Source organism: Podarcis vaucheri (genome assembly GCF_965113315.1).
Source record: "Podarcis vaucheri genome assembly, chromosome: 4".
Lineage (NCBI taxonomy): Eukaryota > Metazoa > Chordata > Lepidosauria > Squamata > Lacertidae > Podarcis > Podarcis vaucheri.
The window spans coordinates 52,632,555-52,660,156 of NC_138762.1; the positions used below are offsets into that span (position 1 = coordinate 52,632,555).

At 45.2% G+C, this 27,602-nt stretch overlaps 1 protein-coding gene across 4 annotated transcripts in view; it reads right to left on the bottom strand.

The window, feature by feature from the left end:
* Window positions 1–2,267: 2,267 nt before the first annotated feature.
* Window positions 2,268–27,602, bottom strand: part of APP (amyloid beta precursor protein) — a 150,900-nt gene continuing 125,565 nt past the window's right edge. For 2 of the 4 annotated variants that reach the window (XM_082220731.1, XM_082220729.1), the window contains 5 exons: window positions 27,178–27,399; window positions 23,228–23,281; window positions 16,727–16,827; window positions 13,385–13,531; window positions 2,268–3,544 (listed from right to left, as the gene is read on the bottom strand). In XM_082220731.1, the coding sequence (XP_082076857.1) occupies window positions 3,443–3,544; window positions 13,385–13,531; window positions 16,727–16,827; window positions 23,228–23,281; window positions 27,178–27,399 (626 nt within the window). In that variant the 3' untranslated portion in view covers window positions 2,268–3,442. The remainder of the gene's footprint in view (window positions 3,545–13,384; window positions 13,532–16,726; window positions 16,828–23,227; window positions 23,282–27,177; window positions 27,400–27,602) is intronic. The other 2 variants (XM_082220730.1, XM_082220732.1) reach the window with 1 other exon arrangement.

Genomic DNA, 27,602 nt, shown 5'->3' on the forward strand with positions numbered 1-27,602 from the left:
TCACAAATGCTCTAATCTGCTTCTGCTGTTGCTCTGAACCCCAGCAGAGCCCATCTTAGCTATTCTGGAAGCGTACCTGTAAAACAGCAGAATAACCTCTATTCTTGCTGGATTATTTCACTGCATGTATCAGTGGTACTTTTTCAGTCCTACAGCATCCCAAACTCACAGGAGTTGTATTTAAAAGCAGCAGGATAAAATAATAGGCTGTGGGGGCAGCTCTGCACAGCAGCTTGTAGATTTGAGCTATTTTTGTTAAACATCTTGTGCCTTCCTTTCGGCCTTGGTGAAACCAGGCAGCTGCCTCAGCAACAGCCAAAGGATGCAACCTATTAGTAACTGGCTGAGTTGTAGTTCAGAGGCGCACCCCAGAAGCCTAAAGATGAAAACTGGCAAGTTGCATTCATTTCTGCTTTGTCCTTGAGTGAAAGACAAGTGGATTTCAAATAAAAATCATTCAGAAATCCAGAATTTGGCCCCCCTCCCCCAATGAAATCTGTAATTAGATCTGATGTGCTGTCAAGGGATGAAAGGTTAATCCCTACACAGTCCTTTCTGCTTCCAGCTCAACATGTGCTCAAGTTTTATCTTATGCCACTCTGCCTATCAAAATGCACAGAAGTGGTATCAACATGACTGGGGGGGGGGGGTGATTTCAAAGACTGTTCACCAGGCAGGCCTCTTCCCAGACCAGGTCTCTTCCCAGGTGCTCCAGTATGAGTTTATATATCCAGCAAACCCTGTATCTGCGATGTATGTCTGTGCTACTGCTGCCTTAAGCTAGGGCCTTAATGACTGGTTGGCTTCTAAATTGTCCAACATTCTTTAATTGCTGGAGCCTCAGTTGACAGCTTTCCTCTAGATTCAAGAGCTACTTGACAGTGAAGGTACCTTTCTGGAGCACTTGCCAAAGTCCTTTGGTGAGCCTTAACAACTTGTGTTTGGGATTCCTCAAGTACTGCCTAATCCCTTACATGCCAGCCTGGTCACTTAGCTCTTCTAGGGAGTTACTGTTTGTGGTCCTCCATGTTTCAGAATATATCCTTACCAAAATACTAAGTAATGTATACAAAGGACATTTTTTAAAAAATCCATCACCCAAATGTGGGTGTTTTCTTGCCACTGCTAATGCCAGAGATACCACTTGGACACTATAGTTGTAGTGTTCAGATTCACAAGGCAGCATCATTGAACAAACACCATGCCCCTTATAGGTTTCATGCATATGTCTAAAAGCACTTACTATTCTAAATTTTTGGTTTGATTTGCTGAAATAAAAATTACCATATATAGTAGCTACAATATGCCTGCTGAAAAACCGGGCTGACTGAGAGTCAAAGCGCCCTGAACACTTAAGTGGATCAAGGGTCCCATCTAATGAACAATACTAATTATTATTATTATTATTATCATCATCATCATCATCAACAACAACAACAAATTTATATCCCACTCATCTGACTGTATTGCCCCAGCCACTCTGGGTGGCTTCCAACAAATTAAAACACAGTAAGGCATCAAACATTAAAAACTTCCTCTATACTGTGGTCTGGTTGTGGGGAAGCAGGCTGCCAAGGACCTTGCTGAAAGTCATACCTAAAGCCATTTGGCTTGCTTAGATTCAGAAATCACTTGCCAGGCCTTTTCATCCCCCTGCACCCTTAGGAAGTTTAAACAAATGAAAACAGAATTTCAGAAGGCCAAGTTCTATACCAGATTGCATATTTTGTCACAGAAAATGAAATAACATGACACTGTGAAATGGCAACTCACCACTTTAAGCTCAACGTCTGTGCAGCTGGATCTTTCCTAGGTCGGTTTGGATGTCATCACTGTCATAGAAACTGGGGATTGGAACTGTATAAGGTGGAAGAGGGAGGGCATTTTATAGAAGGTAGCCCCATCAGAATTGTTCGTACCTTGTTAAAACTTTGACTGGGGTGCAGGTTGACCTGCCATTTAATGAGCCAACCTGTTCTTTCCTCAAGTGTTCCTTGTGCTAAAAAGCAACCAGCTTTTGAGATTCTGGTAATGACCTGACAGTGAGCAGTAGGACAAGCTATTGTATTTCCAATTTCAATAGGAAACCAATAGCGCTGCACAAGTTCTAACAACTTGAAGAGTGCCATTCAGCGAACAGTTTCCTGCTTTCTACGCTTGTTGGAGAAGCCCGAGTACTGAATTCTGTAATGAATGTACAACCTATACAAACCATCAAGCAGAAAATTCAAGGTAACTGCTACAGACTCACACCACTACAATGGAGCTCCTCCAGGAATGTATTTATTTACATTAAAACACTATTATACAAACTGAAAAAAATACATTTTAGAGGGAAGGCATGCCCAAGCAAACAGCCCTCTCACCCACCGCTGTTTTGTTCCACTATATTCAAAATGGGAAATCTATGAATCAGATCTATTTGGAAAGGAAGAAAAAGAACAAAAACCAACCACCACCCAACCCCCTATGTTTGAACATTTGATGGTCACTGTTAAAGTCACCCCCAAAATACTTAGTTCTTCATTCAAATAAAACTCTTGCCCATTGGTTTTATTTGTAATTTATTTATGTAACACAGTGTAGAAAGCTATCAGTTCATAAGCAATGATTCTGTACAATCATCCTGCAGAAACGCTTGTAGGATCCCTGTTAATTTTTCAACCAGCAGGCACTTCCCCCCGCCCCCCTATAAAAGTGCTCACAATTAACAAGGATTCCTTTTATTTTTTTAAAATATGAAAAGATACATGGGAAAAGAAAGTTCATCCCCTTAATGCCTAAGGTGTGCACATAAAACAGGCACAAAGAAACAAACGTGTATTCCCATGATTTCTACATCACTAATACAGCAGAAGCAACAATCTGTACAATAAAATGCAACTGCAGAGGAAAATAATTTCAACTCATCTGGAATACTTTTCTAAAAAAAGAAAGAAGAAAAATTCATCTTGACCTTAAAATGCATAGTGATCAGAAAAAGGAAAACTCAGCAAAGAGAAGCAGCTCAACCCCACGTACACAGAAAGCATCCCCCATCGATTCTTAAAGCATATTTCAATTAGGACTTAATTCCCCCCCTTCACAAATCACAAGAATAATATACAACTGGCTAAAGGAGCTATATGATAAATAATTGGGAAAGAAGCTATTCATGCACTAGTTAAGTACAGCTAAACTTTACAGTACACAAAAAACATTCATTAATAATGTAGTGTAAAGACTGAAATGTAAAGAGAGAGAAGAATACATTACTGATTTTATAATTCAAGTTCAGGCATCTACTTGTGTTACAGCACAGCTGTCAAAAGGCGATAATGAGTAAATAATAAAACAAAGTGTTTGTTCGTTCTTGCTTGTTTCCACATTATTCTCTAACTGAACACCAATGGGCAGTGAAGCAATCATTTTGCTGTCCAACTCATGAGGCTGCTGTGGTGTTCTAGTTCTGCATCTGTTCAAAGAACTTGTAGGTTGGATTCTCGTAGCCATTTTGTTGCATCTTGGACAGGTGGCGTTCCTCTGGTGTCACTGCAGCGTCCACCTAAGGCAGGTAGAAGGAAGACCAGAGTCACGGTCCCACACGGGCAGCACACAACTCTTACGTTGACAGTGTAAATGGAAGAAATAGGGTTGTCCCCCCCCCCACCTCCTGGTCAACTCTTTGAAGCTCCGTGGCTGTAGTTCAGTGGTAAAGCATCTGCTTTGCAAGTAGAACATCCTGGGTTCAACCCCCAGCATCTCTAGGTAGGGCTGGGAAAGAACACTGCCTGAAACCCTGCCTGTTATTGTAGAAAAGAGATGGACCAACTGTCTGACTCAGTATCAAGAATCTTCCTACGTTTCGAAGCCAGCAGACCAGGGTCTCTGCTGAGATCAGTGTCCTGACAGTTTGCAGAACAACCTCTTTCACAAGTCATGATGAAAGACTCTAGGGGTGTGTGTGGGGGGAAGGCAGTAGGTGTGTACATTGACTGTACATAGTACAGTCCCCAGTCACAGAATCTCACAGATTAGCAATAGACACCAATGCCGATGTGTATTCTGGGAGCAACACACTCAGTGCCATTGTGAAAAGGCAATGTGAGGGAGAACAGGATACTGGACTTCATGGGCTTCTGCCGTGATCCAGCAGGGGCTCTTCTTGAGGTTAAGTCAGGCATAGGCAAACCTGCCCCTCCAGATGTTTTGGGACTACAACTCCCATCATCCCTAGCTGACGACCAGTGGTCAGGGATGATGGGAGTTGTAGTCTCAAAACATCTGGAGGGCGAGTTGCCTATGCCTGGGTTAAGTTTTGAGGAGTCCTTTGTGTGTGAAGCACACCAAGAGTGTATGCATGCTGCTGACAGGCTTGATGCTGCTGTCCCCTTGCATGTTCACAGATTCAGGAGAAGAGTGGGTTCAAACCCTCTGTTCTAAACGTATCTTTTTATTTATAAAAGGATTTATATACTGCATGTTACAGTTGAACTGAGGTACCTTATCAACTATGTTAGTTTAGTTCACAGAATCACAGATTTGTAGAGTTGGAAGAGACCACAAGGGTCTTCTAGTCCAACATTCTGCAGTGCAGGAATCTTTTGCCCAATGTGGGACTTGAACCCACAAACCTGAGATTAAGAGTCTTGTTCATTTGAACTGGATTCATTAAACTTGTTTTAAAAGGATGGTATTCATATTAAGTGGGATGCGGGTGGCGCTGTGGGTTAAACCACAGAGCCTAGGACTTGCCGTGATGGCGTGAGCTCCCGTTGCTCGGTCCCTGCTCCTACCAACCTAGCAGTTCGAAAGCACGTCAAAGTGCAAGTAGATAAATAGGTACCACTCCAGCAGGAAGGTAAACGGTGATTCTGTGTGCTGCTCTGGTTCGCCAGAAGCGGCTTAGTCATGCTGGCCACATGACTAGGAAGTTGTACGCCGGCTCCCTCGGCCAATAAAGTGAGATGAGCACTGCAACCCCAGAGTTGGCCGCAACTGGACCTAATGGTCAGGAGTCCCTTTACCTTTATTCATATTAAGTAATAAAACAGCAAAATCACAACAATATAAAATAAAATGCGGCAAATGGCCCCAAAGGCACCACCAATTAATTCCTAACATTTAACTTAAGAAAAGTCTAATTTCTATAGTCACTTGCATACATTCCCACTGGAATAGTCATTCTTGGTGTCCATAGAAAAAATGCAGCAGTTATGGTGAAGCACTGCAGAGAATATACTGCTCAAGGGTTAATTTTTATTGCTCACAAAAAATGACATTGCAATCATGTGAAATTCTATCGTCTCAGCAGTCTTCAGACCAGGTGTGGGGAACCTTTGGCCCTCCAGATGCTGCTGAACAACAACTCCCATCATCCTTGGCCGTTGGCCAGCTCCCGGCTGATAAGAACGAGAGTCCAGCAACATATGGAGGGCTAAAGGTTCCCCACAGCTGCTTCAAATGTTCATTAATTCAAAAAAAAATAATAAAAAAAATCCTGCTCTGGGAAAATAATTTCTGCATACTTAGCACAACTGATACTGTCAGAGCTGCTACCAGGTCCCAGCTCACATAGGACCACGCCACACAGCGTCCACTTTAAAAGAGTCTTTATTGAGTTACAGGTTTCATTTCCGAACTGCAGCGTGCAGCTCTACACCTTCTGCTCTAGGTCGGCGAAGACCCGTCTGAGTCCCCGCCTCTTGCACACCAGCTTAATACCCTAGCCTTGCTCCACCTCCTTCGCCTCTCCCTACGTCTCTGGGTCCTTCTGCCCCCCTGGGCCTCCTCCCTTCTACTCTCCTCTGACGCTGACCCCCCTGATCCTTCTGCCTCCTTGCGGCGGGCTTTAGGACCTGGCTCACTCTCCGGGCTGCTTACTGCTCCAGCTTCCGCTGCATTTGAACTTGGCGCGCGCGCCCAACTCTCTACTTTCCTCTTAACCGTTGCCTCGCTCTCTGAGGAGGGCGTGACCACCCCTGACTCGTGCCCTCCCTCCTGCTGACAGCCTCCGGAACCCGATGCCTGGCTACCTTCCTCCCTGCTGCTCTCAGTCTTGAGCGTGGGTCCCGACTTCCAGCTGCTGCCGCCCTCAGTTATGAGCGTGGGTCCCGACTTCCAGCTGCTGCTCTCTGAATCTCCTCTGTTCCCTTCCTCCTGGGGTGTCCCCCCGGATCCCCCCCTTGCTCTGCTCACTGGGGCTCCCTTTTGGGAGTCCTCTGACTCACTGCTTAGGCTTGGAGATCTCGGGTCGTCATCATCACTCATTCTCCCTTCGGCTTCCTCCCCCTCGCTCTCTGTTTCCACCCTTCTCTGCGTCTCTGCTTCTGAACCCCTGACATCCATCCCCCCCTCGAAGCCCCCCCTTCCCCCCTCCCCGCTGTCAGGTGTGGGTGCTGGGCGCTCCATCATCATGGGAGGGAATGCTGGATACAGGTCGCTCCCCGTGGGTGGCCGCCAACTGAAGACCTCCGAGTCTTCCCCCTCGCGGTCGTCGACGTTGACTTGTTGCTCTTCCATCTCTGTACCGCCGTGCTCGAACCCGAGGTCCTCCCCGAACACGTCCATGTCAGTCTCTGCGTCGGTCGCTCGACCTGGCATCTCCAGCCACTTCCTGCGCCATCGCTCCTCTGGTCGATCGTCCCACCAATACGAGTTGCCTGATGCCGAACCTGCCGGTGAACCTTCTGGGGAACGGGTGCTCCGTGCGGGTTCCCCTTCTGAGTCGAATCCATGGAACGTGCTGGAAGAAAGTGTGGGTGTGAACAACCAGTCGTCGAAGAAGCTCGCTGGCATGGGTTTGTGTGGGAAGAGGGCATGAAACTCGTCCTTGAGCAGGGGTTCCTCCAAAGCGTAGTCTGGTACCCAGCTATTGGCGCTGGCCCGGGTGCCCTCTCTGGCTAAGAGGTATTCGACGCCCTCTTCCCCCCATCTGGAGTCCAAAATCTCCGTGACCTCGTTGATGTGGTCCTGGTGCTTCACCTCCCGCGTCTCCGTCCGTTCCCGGAGCGGACTTGGCTCCGTCCCTGGCTCCTGGAACCTGTGAGGTGCCTTGTAGGGAGTGAGCACCGACCTGTGGAACACCGGATGCATTCTGGAACCCTCCGGCAGCGCCAGTCGGAAGGCTACCGGGTTGATCTGCGCTTCGACTTGGTACGGACCGATCTGCTTGTGCCCCAACTTCTTCTTGGCAAGCGACCTGGTCGGCACTGCGTGGGCTGCCAACCAGACCCAGTCTCCCACTTGGATCACTTCGCCAACCCGCCTGTGCTTGTCAGCTTGCACCTTGTAGGCGTGCTTAGCTAGCTCCAGCTGCCGTCTGAGTTGATCGTGGACCGCCTGCAGCTCTGACGCGAACGCGTCCGCCGTCTGTGGTTCTCCTTCCCCCACTCTCTCCAGTCCCGGGAAGGTTCTGGGATTCCTCCCATTGTTGGCAAAGAACGGCGTCACTCCTGTGGACACGTGCTTCGTGTTGTTGTAAGCGAACTCGGCTAGCGGCAGGTAATCCACCCACGTCGCAGGCTGTTGATTGGCATAGCATCTCAGGTACTGCTGCATGATGGCATTGACCCTCTCTGCTTGCCCGTTGGTCTGCGGGTGTCTTGCTGATGCCAGATTGACCTTGACATTTAGAAAACCCATCAGCTTCTGCCAGAAAGACGAGATGAACTGGCGTCCGCGGTCGGACAGGATAGACCGTGGCAGGCCATGCACTTTGAACACGTGATCTATGAACAGTTTGGCGGTTTGTTCCGCCGTGGCCACCTTCGCACACGGAATGAAATGTGCCATCTTGGTGAACAAGTCCACCACCACTAGCACAGCTGTCTTGCCTCTCGAGCTGGGTAAATCCGTCACAAAGTCCAGGGCCACCCTCTCCCACGGTTCAAACGGTGTTTGCAGCGGTTCTAACAGTCCCGCCGGTGGTCTGTGTACCGGCTTGGCCCTCTGGCAGGTGTCGCACCTCGCGACGTAGTCCGCGACCTCTCCTCTCAGCCTGGGCCACCAGAAGTCTCTCGCGACTAATTCCATCGTTTTCTCTGTGCCAAAGTGACCGGCCGTGGGTGCGTCGTGCAACTGTTGCAGTACCTTGGCGCGAAGGTCGTCTCCTGGTACATAGACAGCCCCTTTGCGTAGGAGCAAGCCGTCCCGCACCTGGAACTCGTCCGTGGTAGCCGTGCCTCTGAGCAGTTCCGCCATCTTGTCTTGCGCGAATGAGTCGTCCCGCAATGCACGTCGCACCGCATCCAGGTCTACTGTAGCTGAGGCACACGCCCACGCCGTCGGTGCGAAGATGTGCATGGCCGCCGCTGGCGTCACCTCTTCTAGGTATTGCGGTTTTCGGGACAGTGCATCCGCCATGATGTTGGTGTCGCCTGGGACGTACTCTATTCGGAAATTGAAGTCAGCAAAGAACTCCGCCCAACGTATCTGCCTCTGGTTCAGGAACTGAGCCGTGCGCCAGTGCTCCAGATTCTTGTGGTCCGTGCAGACCTGCACCGTGTGCTTGGCGCCGATTAGGAAGTGCCTCCACGCCTTGAAAGCTGCATGAATGGCCAGCAACTCCCTGTCCCAGATGGTGTAGTTCTGCTCCGACTTGCTGAGCTTTCTGGAGTAGAACGCTCCCGGCCGCCACACCCCCTGCGGGTCTCGCTGCAGCAGGACAGCTCCCACGGCTCTGTCTGACGCGTCTGTCTCTACCCTCAACGGTTTACTGGGGTCGATATGCAGCAGTTGCTTCTCCGAAGCGAAGAGATGCTTGAGCGCTTGAAAGGACTGTTCCGCCTGCTCCGTCCAGATGAATTTCTTTTTTTTGGAGCTGAGCGTGTCCGTAATTGCTGCCGTCTGCATCGCGAACCCCTTGATAAACTTGCGATAGAAGTTGGCGAAGCCGACAAACCGCTGGACCTCCTTCCGGTTGCGCGGGCTTTTCCAATCCAATACCGCACGAACCTTGGTGCTGTCCATGGCTATCCCCTTGTCCGACAACTTGTATCCCAGGAAATCCACCTCCGTCGTGTCGAACTGGCACTTCTCCAGCTTGGCGTACAGTCTATGTTGTTGCAACCTGCTGAGCACCTCCCTCACGTCTCGGTCGTGAGCTTGCTGCGAGTCTGAGAAAATCAGGATGTCATCCAGGAAGCAGACGCATGTCTTGTAGAGGAGTCCCTCCAACACGTGATGCATAAAAGCTTGAAAACAGTGAGAGCCATTTTGTAATCCAAAGGGCATAACTCTGTATTCGTAGGTGCCCAGCGGTGTGAACATGGCCGTCTTCCACTCATCGCCCTCCCGCATGCGGATGAGATTGTACGCCCCTCGCAGGTCCAACTTGGTGAACACGCGTCCCTTGCGCACCGTCGCGAGGAGGTCGTCAATCCTGGGCATGGGGTAATCAGACGGTTTGGTCATCTGGTTCAAAAGGCGGTAGTCCACAACTAGTCTTTTTTGGGGCGTGTCTTTCTTTTTCACGAAGAAAACGGGACTGCCCCCCACTGCCTTGGACTCTCTGATGAAGCCACGCTCCAGATTATGCTCGATGAACTGTTTGAGTTCCTGCATTTCATCTTCAGACATGGAGTATAGCCGCCCCTTCGGCAGCGTCGCCCCCGGTAGGAGGTCAATCTTGCAGTCATATGGCCGGTGAGGGGGTAGCTTGTCCGCCTCCTTCTCGCAGAAGACCTCCAAAAAGCTCGCGTATTTGTGGGGGACCGCTTGCAACGTTCCCAACTGCAGTTGTGATTCCTCCTCCTCTCCCTCCCGTCGGGGCAGGATGCAGTGTTCTGCGCAATAAGAGGAGCCGAAGATCAGTTGTCTCTGGTACCAAGCCAGTGTCGGACTGTGCCTGTCCAGCCAACTCATGCCCAACACAATGGGCGTGTCCGACAGTTGGGTGACATTAAAACTGATGACTTCCCTGTGGTTGCCAAGGCGCATCACCATCGGTGGCGTCTGCTTCACCACCTGCCCCCCTAGCAACTCTCTGCCATCCACTGTGACGACTTGCAGGGGCAGAGTGGCAGGCAATAGCTGTATAGCGTGCTGCTCCACAAAGCTCTGCGCTATAAAGTCTGCGTTGCTTCCAGAATCCACAGAAAGCGGCACTTCGATAGTGGCGCCGTCGGGTAGCTGGAGAGATGCTGTGAGCTGCACTACTGGTTTGGGTGGGAGGGGATCCGTGGGTTGCAAGATTGCTGGGGACTGCTTCACAGATGCGTCTGGCTGGGCCCCAGTGCCTCCGTCTCCAGCCAGACATCGTCGTTTCCCTGCTGTGGTTCTCCTTGCTGCGTTGCTGCAGTCACCATTGCTGAGGCTGCAGTGTGCTTGTGGAGCCTCCGGGGACACTCCTTCGCCAAATGGCCTGGATCCTCGCAGATGTAACACTTCCTGTTCCCTCTAGGAGGCTTCGCTTTCACTGCTGCCGGTGCTAGGGCTCTGGCTGCTGACTGAGCCCTTGCACCTCCAACCGCCATCGGTTCCCCTCCCCCTCCTGGCGGAGGTGTGGATTGCGCACGCGCTGCTTCCCTCGGAACGAAAGAGAAACTTCTCGCTGCTTCGCGCCCTCCACGTCCTTCATCTCTGCACCATGGACGTTCTTCCAGCCTCACCCCCACAGTCAGCGCCCTTTGGACCACCTCCTGCGTGCTTCGGGGCCTCTCCCCCCTTGCAATTTCATCCTTAACCGCAGAACTTAGACCCTCCCAGAAGAGGTCTCTGACAGGGGGCGAATCCCGATCCCATTCTAAAGCACTGACCAGCGCAAAAAATCGGGCGTGATACTGCCGGACGCTCGCCCTCCCTTGTTTTAGTCCATGAATCTCCCGTCTGGCAAGATCCACATCAATAGTAGACAAAAAACACGCATCCATCGCTTTGATAAAGGCATCTGCATTCTGAAGCGCCGGATCTTTATCCCTCCACAAATTGCGCAGCCAGGCTTTGGCATCCCCATGCAAATGGGACAATATGAACCCCACCTTCTCTTCCTCATCTCTAAAGTCTTTTGCCAGCAGTTGCAGTGCGCACATTACGTCTGCTCTAAAATTAGGGTACTGTTGCAAAGTCCCATCGAAGTGAGCCACAAGCCCTCCTGCTCTCCGTGCCAATCCCACGCCCTCCGGTCTGGGTCCCGGTTGCCCTTGCTTAACAAGCATTTCAAACCTGGCGTGTAGGTCTCTGTAGGCGGCTGTAGTCTCCTCCTCCCGTTTCCTGGAAGCCAATACCTCTGAGGACAACTGGGTCACTGCCTCTTGCAGCGCGGAGATCCTCTGTTCTTCCGTCATCTTGCTAACCTTTGTGAGCTCGCTTACAGACACCCCTCTTCCTCCCCTAGCGGCTTCTGCTCCCGCTGCGAGGTTTCAGGTTTCTGAAGCTTTGAGGAGACGGGTCTTACTGTCAGAGCTGCTACCAGGTCCCAGCTCACATAGGACCACGCCACACAGCGTCCACTTTAAAAGAGTCTTTATTGAGTTACAGGTTTCATTTCCGAACTGCAGCGTGCAGCTCTACACCTTCTGCTCTAGGTCGGCGAAGACCCGTCTGAGTCCCCGCCTCTTGCACACCAGCTTAATACCCTAGCCTTGCTCCACCTCCTTCGCCTCTCCCTACGTCTCTGGGTCCTTCTGCCCCCCTGGGCCTCCTCCCTTCTACTCTCCTCTGACGCTGACCCCCCTGATCCTTCTGCCTCCTTGCGGCGGGCTTTAGGACCTGGCTCACTCTCCGGGCTGCTTACTGCTCCAGCTTCCGCTGCATTTGAACTTGGCGCGCGCGCCCAACTCTCTACTTTCCTCTTAACCGTTGCCTCGCTCTCTGAGGAGGGCGTGACCACCCCTGACTCGTGCCCTCCCTCCTGCTGACAGCCTCCGGAACCCGATGCCTGGCTACCTTCCTCCCTGCTGCTCTCAGTCTTGAGCGTGGGTCCCGACTTCCAGCTGCTGCCGCCCTCAGTTATGAGCGTGGGTCCCGACTTCCAGCTGCTGCTCTCTGAATCTCCTCTGTTCCCTTCCTCCTGGGGTGTCCCCCCGGATCCCCCCCTTGCTCTGCTCACTGGGGCTCCCTTTTGGGAGTCCTCTGACTCACTGCTTAGGCTTGGAGATCTCGGGTCGTCATCATCACTCATTCTCCCTTCGGCTTCCTCCCCCTCGCTCTCTGTTTCCACCCTTCTCTGCGTCTCTGCTTCTGAACCCCTGACAGATACTCTCACTAACTGCTGAAATAGAGCAGGTATCTGTACTTCTGCTATGTATTCTATGTATGCCTTTATCAGCTTTATTTTAAAATTTTGAAATAAAAGACCCCTGGATGGTTAAGTTCAGTCAAAGGTGACTATGGGGTTGCGGCGCTCATCTCGCTTCCAGGCTGAGGGAGCCAGCGTTTGTCCACAGACAGCTTTCCGGGCCATGTGGCCAGCATGACTAAACTGCTTCTGGCACAACCAGAAAGGCTCCATGTCCCCATTGACCCCTACCCATTTCCACACTAGGAAAATAAGAACAATTCTTACATTTTGAAAAAGGTCCCAAACCTGCCATTGATAGAACGTGCCCCCCCCCTTTAAGCTTTTTCAAGAAGCAGAGGAATGCTCAGCCTAGCTATATTAGCCATTCCAATCCATCAAGTTTTGGGTGTCCTTAGAGAATGTCACGGCTTCCCAGCGCTACGCTCAAATCCCCTACATAAGAATGTGCTCAGCAGCAGCTTGAACAAATCTATATTGACAATCTTCAGCTCTTGTTCTGCTTTACCTATCAGTTCATAATGAAATAATCCATAACACTCTACAGACTTGGTATGGATCGGTCACATTCTGCTTTCAACCCATTAGCTGTAGCTGGGGTTTGAGACTGTCTACAGGCCAATTGCTTAAATTGTTCCCATTTAAACATCCCTTAATGTTTTTTCCCCTGCAGATGCAAAAGTTAGCATGTCACTCAACAGAGTTCTCCAGCATATCCTTGGGACCTGGCAACAGGGACCATGTAAACCACACCACAAAACTAGTTATGGCTTCATGTTTGTACCCAATGCTGTGAGAGCAAAGTTCCAGTCATGTTACAGGACTGTCCCTTCCTATCCTACCCACTGCAGTGCCCCCCCCAATTGCTTCAGAGAGTCCCTCCAGTTCTTTGGTACATGGATGACCACAGGGAAAAGGAGAGAAAGGGGGAGTCTGTTCTGGCACCGCAGCAGCATTTGATATAATTTTATAATTACAATTTGAAATCAGACTCACAGTATTATTTCCCCTGCGCCCCACCCCCTCCATAAGCCAAACTGGTTTTGCAACCGGAAAACAGAATCCAGTCAGAAAATGGAGCAATCCAGTTGACTTCATAGAAGGGAATAAGCTCTGTTTGGCTGCTATTGTCCATTCACAGAATAATTATTAGTAACTTTCACTTACCTCCACTACACCATGATGGATAGAGGTATATTGTTTCTTCTTAAGCATCACCAAAGTGATGACAATTACTGTGGCAATGACAACACCTCCCACCATTAGTCCAATGATGGCACCTTTGTTCGAACCTACATCTTCAGCAAAGAATACCTAAAATAAAATTTAAAAATGGCAAGTTAGTTACTGAGTTAGGCAACTTGTTACTTGTGCATTTTACACCTTGCCAAACAAAAGAAAAATTCTCTCGACAATCCAATGGTTTGTGAGCGGTGCTCAATAAAATACCTAAACTTTGTTTCCATTTAAGAGGTAAATTAGTATTATGGTTTCTCTTCATGTAACATGGGAGAATAGAACCTGAAACTGCTAGCATCCCATCTGCAACACAGAGAAATGCATATGTGAAGTTGGGATAATCTGGAGCCACAAAGCTGGTATTAGGATGTGGACAAGGAAGTGGGAAAAGAAATTTGTTCAGCTTGCATTTTAATATGAACCTACCTAGTTTGCACCTCATGGAACAATACGTAAACCAAAGCAAACCAAACCCATCTATCCTTCAAAATGCACTTTTCTCCCCATTTTGTAATGCAGTTCTCCAGCCAGGCAATGCATACAACAACAACAACAACAACAACAACAACAACAACGATCTTTATTATGGTCCAGAGACCCAACAAATCGTTACAAAGAAATACACAATTCATTCAGCCTACCTCCAGGTTAAACAAGCATTTTGTTCAGAATATAGGGATCATTGGTTCTTGCAACCACCGATAAAAACTTTGCCACTGCTAATGTTCTAGCATTTGTCCGGTCTTCCAATAGGAACCTGACATAGTGAGCCTCTGATTTTCCCGGGAAAGGTACCAGCAAGCATAGTATCATTTCAGCCCTGGCTTGCTCATATTTTGCACAGTGCAACAAAATACGTTTTATGGAATCGATGTCTTGAGCAGACGAGCAAAGTCTCCTTCTGCAGTGTTGGATGGCAGGTTGAGAGGAGTTCCCTACCAGGACAGACTTTGCTTGTGTGCTCAAGACATTGATTCCATAAAACATATTTTGTTGCGCTGTGCAATGCATACAAAGAAGCATATATCAGAGCAAACGTAAAGAAAAACAAGTGTGTCTGTGTAAACAACATTCAAGACACATTACATTAGGAGAAACTGCTTGCAAAAATGTGTCTATTAGGAGAAGGGCACGCAAACATGCACACCAATTCTCACCCAGGCTTTGCAAATTGATGTGGAAGCAGGGAGAACTGAACTTAAGATATAGAAACTGAAATGGTTGGCTCCGTCCATTCCTAGCTGCATTGTAGGAGTGCGAAGAAGGGAGCTCCCCAGGCCTTCTTCCTACTCAGGCTCACAATAAAGAACTCAATCTGTTCACTTTCAAAAGTCACCAAAAGAGACTGAACAAGAATCCAAAAGCTTTCTCCTATGTCAGCCTCTTTTCTGGCACCACAGACGTCAACAAGGGCTATTCTCAACTGCCAGATATATCTGAGCAGTAGAGTCTTCATTACAGACCATTGGGAGCCTGTCCAAAGGTGATGGACCATTAAGGAAATTGGTGAGGATATTTCTACTTCCCAATCTGACAAAACCCTCAACTGTGTGACCATCAATTGTCAATTAGGATAAGGGCCACTCTTGTGGAGCCACAGGCACCTATGACAGTAGATAAAATCGGTTCCAAAGATCAGCCTATAATGTGCTGAGAGTATGCTGAGCTCAAGTACTGAACTGCAAGGTTAACCAGCTTGCCAAAGAAGAACAACACAGACCTATCAATAATCATAAGAGATTTAGACCCAGAACAAATGTAGTTGGTCTCTAAGGTGCTACTGGACAAATTTTTATTTATTTTATTTCATAAGAGATTTACGTTTCAGTGCTATTCTTCTACTTACTCCCTACCCTGCACTATGATTAAAACAAAAACAAAACTGGTGTAGAATAGAAACAAAAACACACAGATTAATTTATTTATATTGAGGGTTGTTACCGAACAATATTGTGCCTTCAAGAAGAGTGTTTGTTTTTAAAACTGTACAATGCAATTCTGTTTGAATTGCACACACACCCCAGCACAGTAGGGGGAGGAAACAGGTTTAAATTCTCTTTTTAGTGTTGTTCCCCATTGCATGCTAGCTCCCATATAATTAAAAGAGAATAAAATAGAAGTAAATGAACTGAAATACACTTTCCCTCCTCTCCCCACGCCTTTTCAAAACAAGTCCTCCCTTAAATGACTCATAAACATGCTAACTCTTGTGAGCCTTGCAGGCTAGCATTTTACACAGGAGAGCTAATGCATTTTGGATTTATTTTTTCTAGCACTGGGAATTTTTGATCCCCAGAATCTAAGAGCTGATTATTATTATTATTATTTTTGCACGGAACAATTATCTATCCCTAATGCAAATTGGATTCCCACGCTAATTTTAATTTTCAGCACCATTTAGCTTCAAGAATAGGTTCCAAAAAGAAAACCTTTCAAATTTCAGTATCTGAAGTCAAATACTCCAGTACACTTTATTCCTTAAGAAAACAAGAAGGCCGTTTCAGACACAGAGAATGACCAGGATATATTCTGGGTTGATTCATATTTGGCTTTAGTTCAAGTTCCAGGTACACAAGAAATGTTTCAGATTGCTTAGGTCAAATCAGTTCATATTGTGCCAATAAAAAGTTAAACCAATATTCATAGGCTTAATTTTTGTTTTTAAAAATGTAATGATCAAAGTGCTTCCCTGGTTTTTATAATATATTGGGAACAGCTCTGGGCAGGTGGAACAAGGAAATCTTTGTGAACTGCCATTTATGGAAGTAAAGCAGCAGCATTTGCTTTTTCTTCCTGCTCCCTAACAAAGGATTTTAGGGAATCCCCCCCCCCTTTTTTCTCCTGCTTTCTTTTGTGTTTCTGGCATTCCCTTCCCCTCTTTCCACTTCTTGCTCAGTTCCTGAGATGTAACAGGGCTCAAACCTTCTTCTAAATTATACCTTTAGATTGACAAGCCCTGTCTTGAAAAGCCAAATTAGGTATGATGACAACAGACCTGTCCCTTTATAAGTGGCCTTGCCCCAGTCACATATAAAGGAGCGGCGTCCCCTGATTTGCAGCAGATGCCCAATGCGTTAAAAGAATATGCACAGTATTTCACTATTGGTGAATGAAAGATCTTGTGGGTTCTGAGGACAAGGATTTCAATAGTCACAGAAATTGGAAACAGCCCCAAGCTATTTTCAGGAACAAAGTTAGTGTAACATAAAATAAAACTAGTCTTAAGGAGAAGAGATCAGGATCCAGTTTAAGGAAAGAGGGCGCACTCACCAGTTTCTGATGATGTACTTCGTATCCTGAATCATGTCTGTACTCTGCATCCATCTTTAGCTCTGCAGTCTCTTCTGTTTTGACATTGGTTAATCCAGAGCCTATATCAGGCCAAAAAGAGAGAGAGAAACAAGGGCCAGTTTTTGATTAGCTCTATGTGTACCCTCCACCACAGCTGCCAACAATCATGAGTGCAAGACACACATATGAAGAAGCCTCTAATGAAAGTGTACATGGTGAGATAATGGTAGAAGATGCTACTTTAAAAAAGGGGTGGGTGGGGAGCAAAAACAAAACCAAGCAATTGCTAATTTTTCTACTACTTACTGAGAGACAAGAAATGCACTTTCATCGATAGCCAAGGGGGAAAGAGATTCTTTAAAGAACAAAGGATGGCGATTGTTTCACAGCCTTGTTCCTGTGCTACTTCTGCACAGGGCAGAAGCATAGAGATGAGGGGCAGGGCTGCACTTCCAGTCTCACCCCACCATCGGGCCTTCTTTCAATAACTGCATGTTGTGTAGCTGTCTGCAAAGGAGGTCCTGCTCACATGCAGGGGCTCCATACAATTAGGGGTCCAAGGTGCCTAAAGAGCCTACTCACGAGCTGCAGCAACTGAGTTGTTGAAAGATGATGATCTGGTGCTGGGGCTAGGGCACAGCCCCACTACACAGGCTTATGCCTTATGTGCAAGTCAATCATGAATAGGAGTAGGATGGCTTGCAAAAAAGGAGACATTTGTAATGGGCTGACTGAGTGAGGAAAATGCAGGAGAACCCAGTGGGATGTGGGGGTCTCTGCCAAGACTGGGGCAGCCGGATAGAGAAGATCTCTGCTGTTTTATCCATGTCCATGAAGAGAACCGCAAGCTCTTTCCACAGCTGTCAGAGCCTCTCTCTGACACTGCCATGGTGCCTATTCCACTGCCTCCCGCCCTCTGCCTTCCCCAAAGGGGATGTTCCTCCATTCCCAGCTGCCTCTCAGGAGGCAGAGCCACTTCCACCATCAAAGGCACCAAAGGAGAAGGAAACAGAGGTTTCCACCTACCAGGCCTAGTGTGATGGCAGAAATGCTTGCTGCACATAGTTGTGGCTGCCCCATTTCTAAATACAGGACAGCAACGGGGTGTGTGTCAGTGTCAGATCCACACCCACAGCTTGTGGGGTTTGAGAACCTGCCTTTGTTGTAGCTGTATTTGTGGCATACACACTAAAGTCTAGATATGCAAGCAGTTCATTTTTTAAAAAAAAAAAATTGGTCGCATTATCTCAGGTATACTTGCACAAGTCAGCCAAAGGCTGTTTGCTTAATAGAAAGACAAAGCATATTGCCCTTCACTTCTAAAATGTAGATACCCACTCAAAACTATCTAAGTAAATGGCGAAACAGCAACTATACTGGGATGAGACCTGCAATTCTTCTAGCCTAGAATTTCTGCATCTGAAAATTGCCAGCTGTATTTATTAATAACACAGGCTACTAATACCAATTTAATTCCTGGCAGATTGCTGCCAGTCTCTGGGCATTCGCAGTTTAAGGGACACCCTACTAGTCAATTGAACCAAACATCCTTTTGAACTGTTGTAAAAATTCTCTTTTGAGTTGTAGCAGATAATACAAGATCACTGAAAAATATTTCTGCCCCACAAATTATTGAAGAAGTCATTGTGCTATAAAATTGGCATATTTGATAACAGTACTGGAATTGGCTGAAGTGCATATATGTTCATCTTCCTGAACATTTTAGCTATATGTAATACAATCGTGCATCTAGGACTGTAATTTTTTCTAAGAAAAGCTTGCATGATTTAAGAGTACAAATCTTTCTGGAAAAGTGTACATCTTTGAGACTGTAAATAGCAGAGCTTCCAAACAAAATTTGGAAGCTAAAAATTTCAGTAAGATTCCTATGAAATCTCTAAAATTTTAATTCCGCTCTCTCAAATGCAATCTCTTAGGTCTCTTTCCATAAGGCATACCATGGGCTTGTCACATGGGCAGCTTGTTATGTGCGTATCTCATAAAAAGCAATTAATCATTCCAGACACTGGAATGCCTTATGTTGTTTGCGCATAAAGTGCTTCAGACTTAAGTTATAAAATGGTAGCCAAATATGCAGGCATCTTGCTACTGGCATGCTACTGTGAATTATGGAAACCAGCCAATTTCCATAAATGAAGGTTTTGACAAAGCCCAAGAGGGGAGAAAAACACACACACAGCCCATTTCTCTCTTTGGTATGAATCAGTACAACTGCTAAACATATGTCACACAAACTCTTCATGGAAACTAGCTATGCCCTAATATGCTTTCATAACCTAGCACTTTTATTTCGGAATGTGAAAAGGATGGCAAACCTGCAAAATATCGCACTTTCCGTTTTATTCTTGTGCGAGAAACCCACTGGTTTTAACACCAGGAAGAATTGATTTGATGAATTATTTAACTCTAACTGCGTAGCTGCACAGTGAGATCCAGATGCCACAGATTAACTCTGAAGCACACAGCTCTAACCTTGGGACCACTGCCCTCTTTGGACATAACATCAGAGTGATTACACTATATTAGAGGGGTTCTTGCTTCTACAAGTGTACTTCCTGTGTAACTAGCACACCAAATGATAATACATTACAGTGGTACCTCGGGTTACATACGCTTCAGGTTAGACTCCGCTAACCCAGAAACAGTACCTTGGGTTAAGAACTTTGCTTCAGGTTGAGAACAGAAATTGCACAACGGTGGCACGGTGGCCCCATTAGCTAAAGTGGTGCTTCAGGTTAAGAACAGTTTCAGGTTAAGAATGGACCTCCAGAACGAATTAAGTACTTAACCAGAGGTACCACTGTAATTGCATGGCATTTTTTTGTTATCAGCAGTCTCTGGACAACAGGTTAGGGAAGTTGAATTCTTTTCCCACCTTGCAATGATTCTCACACATCTCCCTCTCAAATTATTTACATTTCAAGGGAAGCCCCTATGGCTCCAATGAAGGTTTCCCTTGAAACAGAAGCTGGAAAATGTCCTTATGTTGACACATCAACCAAATCTTTCTTTTCCTTCCTATTAATAAAATACGATATGAGCCAGATAGATTAAAGGGGTTGCCACCACTAGCAATCAACTGCAAGAGAGCAGCAATTTCAGAATTTTTACTATAAAAGCAGTAATTAGCCGGGTTTTTGTGAGGAAGGCCTGTGAACTAAATGTGTGTGTGGCTGCTGCACTTAATCTTAAAGCACATTTTGAAGCAAGCATTGGAATGGTTTTGGATTATTCTCTCTGCAAGTGGCACTGAGTTACCTGCAATGTGCTCATTCCCATTATGCTAAATATACAGGAACCTCTGGTAGAATGACTAGTGTGGCCAGATGCAGAAGACAAACAGGGCTCCTGTACCTTTAATAAGTCATATGGAGGGGGATTTCAGCAGGTGTAGCTGGTCATGTAAGCTATACCAGCTGAAATTCCTTTGTTAAGGTGCAGAAGACCTGTCTTCTTTATAGTATTGGGCCACCTTAAGGATTACTACAGAGTCATGAACTGTAATGAACTGTAATGTGCTTGCAAGCATACATTTTCTTAGCACTGGTTTGAAGGACAAAAATAATAATCCAGCAGTAATAAGTTAAAATTCATAATGTACAGGAGACCTTTGGAAGGAAAACACAGTATCAAAACGGCCCACTATCATCTACAATTTCTTCCTGCTAGACAGATGACATGTCCCTGTATGGATGCTATGTCATAATGTTCTATTTCTTCGCACACAAAACTTTGGGGAAAGAGAGAGACAAGAATAGATTCCTTTGACATATGTGATGATGACTAAAGGCAAGATGTGGGTGCAGAGGCAAAAGCATAATCGCTAAGCTGCATTTTAGATAGGCAATAGTAACATCACTTGTTTTTCCACGTATGTGGTGTCATCAGTTGAATAGGCAAGTAATTCAGGCATTCTGTGATTTATCAGGTTCTATTTAGAAAGGATAATAAGCTACTTTTGTTCTAGAGTAATGTAATTTTGGTGATAAGCAAGACTTGGTCTTTGTGATAAAAGCAAGGCCTGGCAAGTCATGTAACCAGACAATTGGGTAGACAGAGATTCCCTGTCTCCTAAGGATGCCATTACATTTAATGAAGCCTTTCTGTGCACTCCGGTGCAGTACAGGTGACAGTGAGCTACAAACCAGAAATATGATGTGTCATTGCACAAGTAATGAGAGAAAACACTGAGCAGAGAGCTGCAAATTGATTGCCCTTTTGGCAGATGGAGGCTAATCTTTGGAGGGTGCTTATTTAGACTTTAGCATTGTACATTAATTTGTTGTTGCTTCCGAAGTCTGGGAAAACAACTGGTGACATTTCTTTTGCTTATGGTCCCAACAACAACAAAACAAAATGTGATTCCGTACAGATGTCTGGGGAAAGGCATGGTACATATAATTGAACTTGCCATTTCATAGTGTCTTGTGAGTGAATGTGCTGTTCTAACATTAATTCAATACAAAACTCCTCTTCGCCCTGTTATGTGGTACAGAATATCACCACCCACTAATTCCCTAGGCACACTCACTAGTGCAGATTACAGTCTCCATTACTCACAACAATAAAGAGGGAGACCCCAACTCTTTATCACCACTTAGGTATTCTGAGGCGTCATTTGCATGTTAGGTAAGGGTAAAGGGACCCCTAACCATTAGGTCCAGTCGTGACCGACTCTGGGGTTGTGGCACTCATCTTGCTTTATTGGCCGAGGGAGCCGGCGTACAGCTTCCGAGTTATGTGGCCAGCATAGAATCATAGAGTTGGAAGAGACCACAAGGGCCATCGAGTCCAACCCCCTGCCAAGCAGGAAACATGACTAAGCTGCTTCTGGCGAACCAGAGCAGTGCACGGAAACGCCATTTACCTTCCCGCCGGAGCGGTACCTATTTATCTACTTGCACTTTGACATGCTTTCGAACTGCTAGGTTGGCAGGAGAAGGGACCGAGCAACGGGAGCTCACCCCGAAGCACCAACCTTCTGTTTTGTTTTTTTTTAAATAGTATTTATTAGGGTTTTAAGTTTACAAAAAGGCAAAAGAAAACACACCAAATTAAACAATGACAAAACAACACAACACATCACAATAAAGAAACATAAAGATAGGAACAATTAAAAAAACAAAAAAACAACAACAACAAATCAAACCTTCCCATAACTTATCTTTCATTTGCTTGTTTCCCTGACCTCCTCACACCTCCCTTTTTTGTATTCTAAGTCAATTATCCATTTCAGCAAATCCTTTCCCTCTCTTCAAAATTTTTATCCTGAAAATTTATCTTGATCTTAATGACTAAGATGCTTCTGGCGAACCAGAGCAGTGCACAAAAACGCCGTTTACCTTCCCGGCGGAGCGGTACCTATTTATCTACTTGCACTTTGACATGCTTTCGAACTGCTAGGTTGGCAGGAGCAGGGACCGAGCAATGGGAGCTCACCCCGAACCGCCGACCTTCTGATCGGCAAGTCCTAGGCTCTGCGGTTTAACCCACAGCGTCACCTGCGTCCCTTCATTTGCATGTTACGACTAGCCAAATTTAGCAAAAACAAGCAATCATGTGGGAATCCAGATCGAAAACAGGTCCTGCATGTGCCACACTACCCAGATCTCAGCCGTGATCTAGTTTAGCATTATGGCCAAGTGTGGATTCAGGGTTATTCTCCCCCAAACAAACCATGAACAAACCTTGGTTATTTGCTCACTTGATCTTGCTAAGCTATGGCTTGGGCTTAGTGTTATGTGCAAACTGGGCTTGCTGATGAGAATAACTATTATATGAACTCTGAATATGCACACTAGATTGGGGCATTACAGATACTTGTATTTCTACCAGCCAGCAAGGTTACTGTAATGTCTATATCTAGAAACCTGTCTAGACATTGTTAAAGCACTTCTGAAGGAGAATGCATTCATTATCTTTGTTAGAAGTCATTGGGCTCGCTCCCCCCACCCATTCTGAACTAAATATACTGCACTGAAGCCCCCAGAATGAAAAGTTACCATTACCTGGCTGTTTTCCTAGAGCGCATATATTTGATGACTTTAACATTTTCAATTTCCAAAACAAAGTATTTATTTTTCATGCAGAAAAATATCACACAACACACACACACACACACACACTTTGAATGCCCCCATGGCACTGCCTGATGTTCAAGTTACAAGGAAAATATATATAAATGGGAAAAGGAGTTCACAAATCATCTAACCGCTTCTCTTTTAATTCCAGCATATTCTTGGAATAAATTATTATTTTATGGGTCAGGCAGACATGTTTCAGCAAAATGACCTCATTCAAGAGTTGGCAGGAAGTTACTGAGTTATAAATCATGTCTATGAGAAGACGCAGGAGCTCAGCAGAGGAGTATTACAAAGAAAAGGTGATCCATTCAGCTGAAGCCAAAGATGAACATGCAGGGCAAACACAGGTTAGGTAAAAGCCATGCAAATTATATACCTGGTCGTGTGGTGAGTCCTCTGTCTGCAGCTGGGCGGGCATCAACTGGCTCAACTGGGCACGTGCAGCCAAGAAATAAACAAATAGGAAAGAAAAAGAGCAAATAAAAAAATAAAAATAAACGAAAGCTTCCAAAATAAGTTGCCTTTGGTTTTGCCTGGGACAGTGCAGGAAAGTTATATGCCATAAACAAAGTAACATAAGCCAACAGTTGGAAAAGATCTGCTTTAAATTAATCCTGGAAATGAAAGTAAAGGGACAGGAATTACCACGTCCATCCATTTCTGGTTACTTTACATATCACAAACCACAAACAGAGTCTAATGTTCTCCATCTATTGGAGAAGAAGAAAGCCTTCTTCAGTCCTTGAAAACTCCACCTACCTTTTGCTTTGAACTCTGTAACATAAATATCACGCAAAAACGGCTGCTTCTCATCTCTTAACCCCGTCCTTCCCCTTCTCCTTTAGAAGAATGGTTACATTTTAAACACCACTGGACAATATAACTTTAAAGGCAAGTTATGCGGCAGTCTGGCTTCTCTCAAAATAACTGAGGGAAACTTGGGGGATAAACATTTATCTCTTATATAGTCACAGCATTTTGTGTCTTAAAAAAGGAGATGAAAAGGACGGGGAACTTCTGAATTGTAGAAATGCTTGATTCTTTAATATTAAGAGCATGTTCCCTGAAACAAGCTTTGAGGAATTGCAGGACAAATGGAAGAGACCGATTCTGCAGAAGCACATCGCTCTTTAATATGGTACAAAACTTCACCTGAAAGTCTCCAGAAAGTGGAATATAAATACTGACAGATGACAGAATGCAGGACTCTAGCTGCTGATGCAGAAAGCCATGAGTCTGAGCGTATCTGAACATCAACCATAACTTTGCCAGCAATACCTTCTGTACACCATCTATGAGCCAAGATATTGTAATAGGGATTCTCATTGTTGGCTACATCTTACTACTAAATCCCTCTTTCTTGGATTTTTTTCCTGACTGTATTTCGAATGAGAATAAGACTCTTTATTTAACTAGCCACTGAGTAAGGTTTTTAAAAGAGGGAAATTAAATTAATTTTAATAAGTTTCTTAAACATTATTTTTAAAAGCAGGTTGTTATCCAGTTTAGGTATAGCATATTCATTCAAATAAACACACAAATTGGGCGCGGGGGAAACACAACAACACATGGAAGAATCATATTTCAAAACAAATATCACCACCACTTTGAATGCCATGTTGGAAGGAAAGCCACTTATCCAAAGAACATATCAAAGTACAAAAGGTATTGCCAATCCAGATCTTTGTATGCTAGGTATTGTAACTAGATTTTCTAAAATAACGATCCCCCTGAAAAGCCAGAACCCTCTCAGATGAGTAAGACAATCCTCACCCCCTCACAATATGCTTAGCAGTGATTTATGTTTGTGGAAGCAGGTGGACTTACCAGCTAACCTGTCACACACTCATTCAATCCAAGCAGAACATCCCACAGCTGCATAATGAGAAAAACTCAAAAACATGATACTACTAGTCCCTTTTCCATGCTAGAGGAGGAGACACAGTCTCTCAAACCGACATATGCAGGAGCCAGAAATGCTGAAGGAATGCTAAGCTTCCATTAGTAGAATGCAGTGAAGACTATTTCATAAATAGCACAAAGTCAAACCCCAGGTTACCTTATAGTGTACTCTAAGGATAGATCTGCAGCCAACCAGCCCTTGGTGACTGCATCTATGTTTTATTATAGACAGACTAATTTCAATTTTATTGCACCTTTCCTCCAAGAAGCTCAAGGTGGCATACATAACTCATCTTCCATGTTTTATCCTCATGGAAACGCTGTGAGGCAGGTGAGTCTGAGAGGCAGTGACTTGCCCAAGGTCAGCCAGTAACTTTCATGGAGAAATGGGTATCCCCAGTGGCGTAGCGTGGGTTGTCAGCACCCGGGGCAAGGCAAGTAATTTGCACCCCCTAACCCGTAGATTTGCGCCCCCTAACCCCCAGATGTTGCGCCCGGTGCGGCCGGCCCCCCTGCACCCCCCACGCTACGCCACTGGGTATCCCCGGTTCTAGTCTGACACTCTAATATATTGCACTGGCACTCAGGGATACTCTATACAATACTATTCCTGCAAGCATATGTTGGCTGCATTCAAACTTCACATTTTTAGTTTGGTGTTCACTTAAAGCATCTTAATGTGTACCTCTGAAAACAAAACAAAACAAAACAAAACAAACAGTGAAGTTGCTGCAAGTTCTGCATTTATGACACTTATTTATTCAGGCAGCAAAACCACATTTGTGTATTGCATTAAGAAGACCAAAATGAAGGTTTTCTCTTGAATCTGCAAAGGTAACCTCTGTAGCACTGCTGAATGCACACCAATGAAGTGGAAAGGTAAAACAGGGGCAGCTTCAGGAAAGCAGAGGAAGAAAAGGGCCCTCTAGACTAAGCTAGAAAGTTTTTGGATCCAATCCATATCTCTTAAATATTCTTTAAGTGGGGGTGGTGAGCTATTTTTCCTATTGATCTTTACCAGGCAAATGCAATGTGAAGCCACAGGTTTCTAATATCACGTTTATGTACCCAGGTTTGCCAGTATGTGCCCTAAAGTTTGTTAGATCAAAAAATGAATATAACTCACGAATTCAGCACAATCCACAATAAAATAAATGGGAGTTTCTCACTGCACAGCTGATCTGTCACACAATGCCTATTTTCACTGGTTGTTCTGAAGGAGAATCTCCCAACTGACTGTGCTACTTTATTATTATTATTATTGTTGTGTAGTGTTAAGCCATATCCAGCAAAGTCTTCCCATTTGCACAAGGACTTCTACTAGTGCAATTGAGCAGATTTTTTTTGGGGGGTGGGGTTGCAGGGAGAAGGGAGGGAGGGAAAGTTCACAATAGCATAAACCATTTCACTTCCTTTCTATACTGTATTACAATTTTCAAGAAGTGCCAAATTCCTGTAACTCATGTCATTTTGCATGCTTTATAATACATAAATGAACTGCATATGAAGTTTTTAAATGTCACAGTAAGGCAATCATCAACCTTCTATGCCATCATTAATCCAGAAGTTACCTGTGAGTCTCACTAGCAACAAATAAATCAAATACAGTATAATGCCATATATTCTTATATATGTTGCTTTGGGGAATAACAAAAAAGACAAAATAAATTAACACATTTTCCCCACATTAATCTTGCAGATCTTTCTGATGTACACATTTTACTTGGATGAATTCCTTTTGACACTTAAAAACAAGACTGCCTTTTAAAAAAATGATTCTGATATGGCTAGAACCAAATAAAAGCTGACTTTCCAGAAAATTATTATTAAGTTTATCAATTTATCAACTTTACCTATTATTTTACCCAGAGGAAACTGTACATATGACAAGTTCAACAAAGACCACAATGCTTTCCTAGCTATCTGGGAGGGGGGAATCTTTGGAGGAATATAGTAATATTGATCACTTATCAAAGAATCTTTAAGAGCAGTAGTTTTGAAATAAGACTACTGATAATGACCTTGTTAGATGTAACACATTCCCAATATTCTACTTCCACAGAGTCTCCAAGGCAGTAGTTCTCACTCATTAACAGCTCAAAGCACCCCTTTTAATTAGACATTATTATTTTGACTTGCTTCCAATTCCTACAAGTTCGCCACATTAATTTTTTAGTGGGAGCAGACATCTCACTTAAATTTTGACAGCTTCTCTGTTTCAAGGCAGTACGTGAACTTCTGAATCTCAGTGCATTTGCAGTCTATCAAAAATAAAAGAAAGGCAAGTGCTTCTGGCAGACCTTTCACCACTCAGAATGAACCATTCTTTGCTTTCGTCAGAGAGGCCAAGACCTTCTCATAATACATCCAGCTACAATCCCACACCATCTCCATCCAAGAAACTCTTAAGTCATCTTACATTACCTTCGTTTTCAGTGTTGGCTGGGACTGAATCGACTGCAAAGGGGTGCCATGGCTGAAAGTCATCTAGGTTGATTTCCCCATCGACTGGAAGGAGTTCAACTGTTGTTTTAGTCTCTGTCAAGGAAGGCATGAGGGCATCATTTCCATAGCTGATTCTGGGCTCACTGATCATATTTGCCAAGATATCATCTGAGTAGTTTTGCACTTTTTGAAGCAGTTCATCTGGAGGAAAAAGAAACGGGAAACCAGCAATTAATACACTCACTTGGCCCTAACTGGTAAATTATCACAATTGGGAGAATGCAGAAATGGTTTTAAACTCAGTTTGCAAAACAGAAACAGAGAGGCTGATGACCACAGCATTGTTGGAGGTAGGGAGGGAAAGAGAGAAAGACAAAGAACATATTTGTGGTACCTTGCAGTAA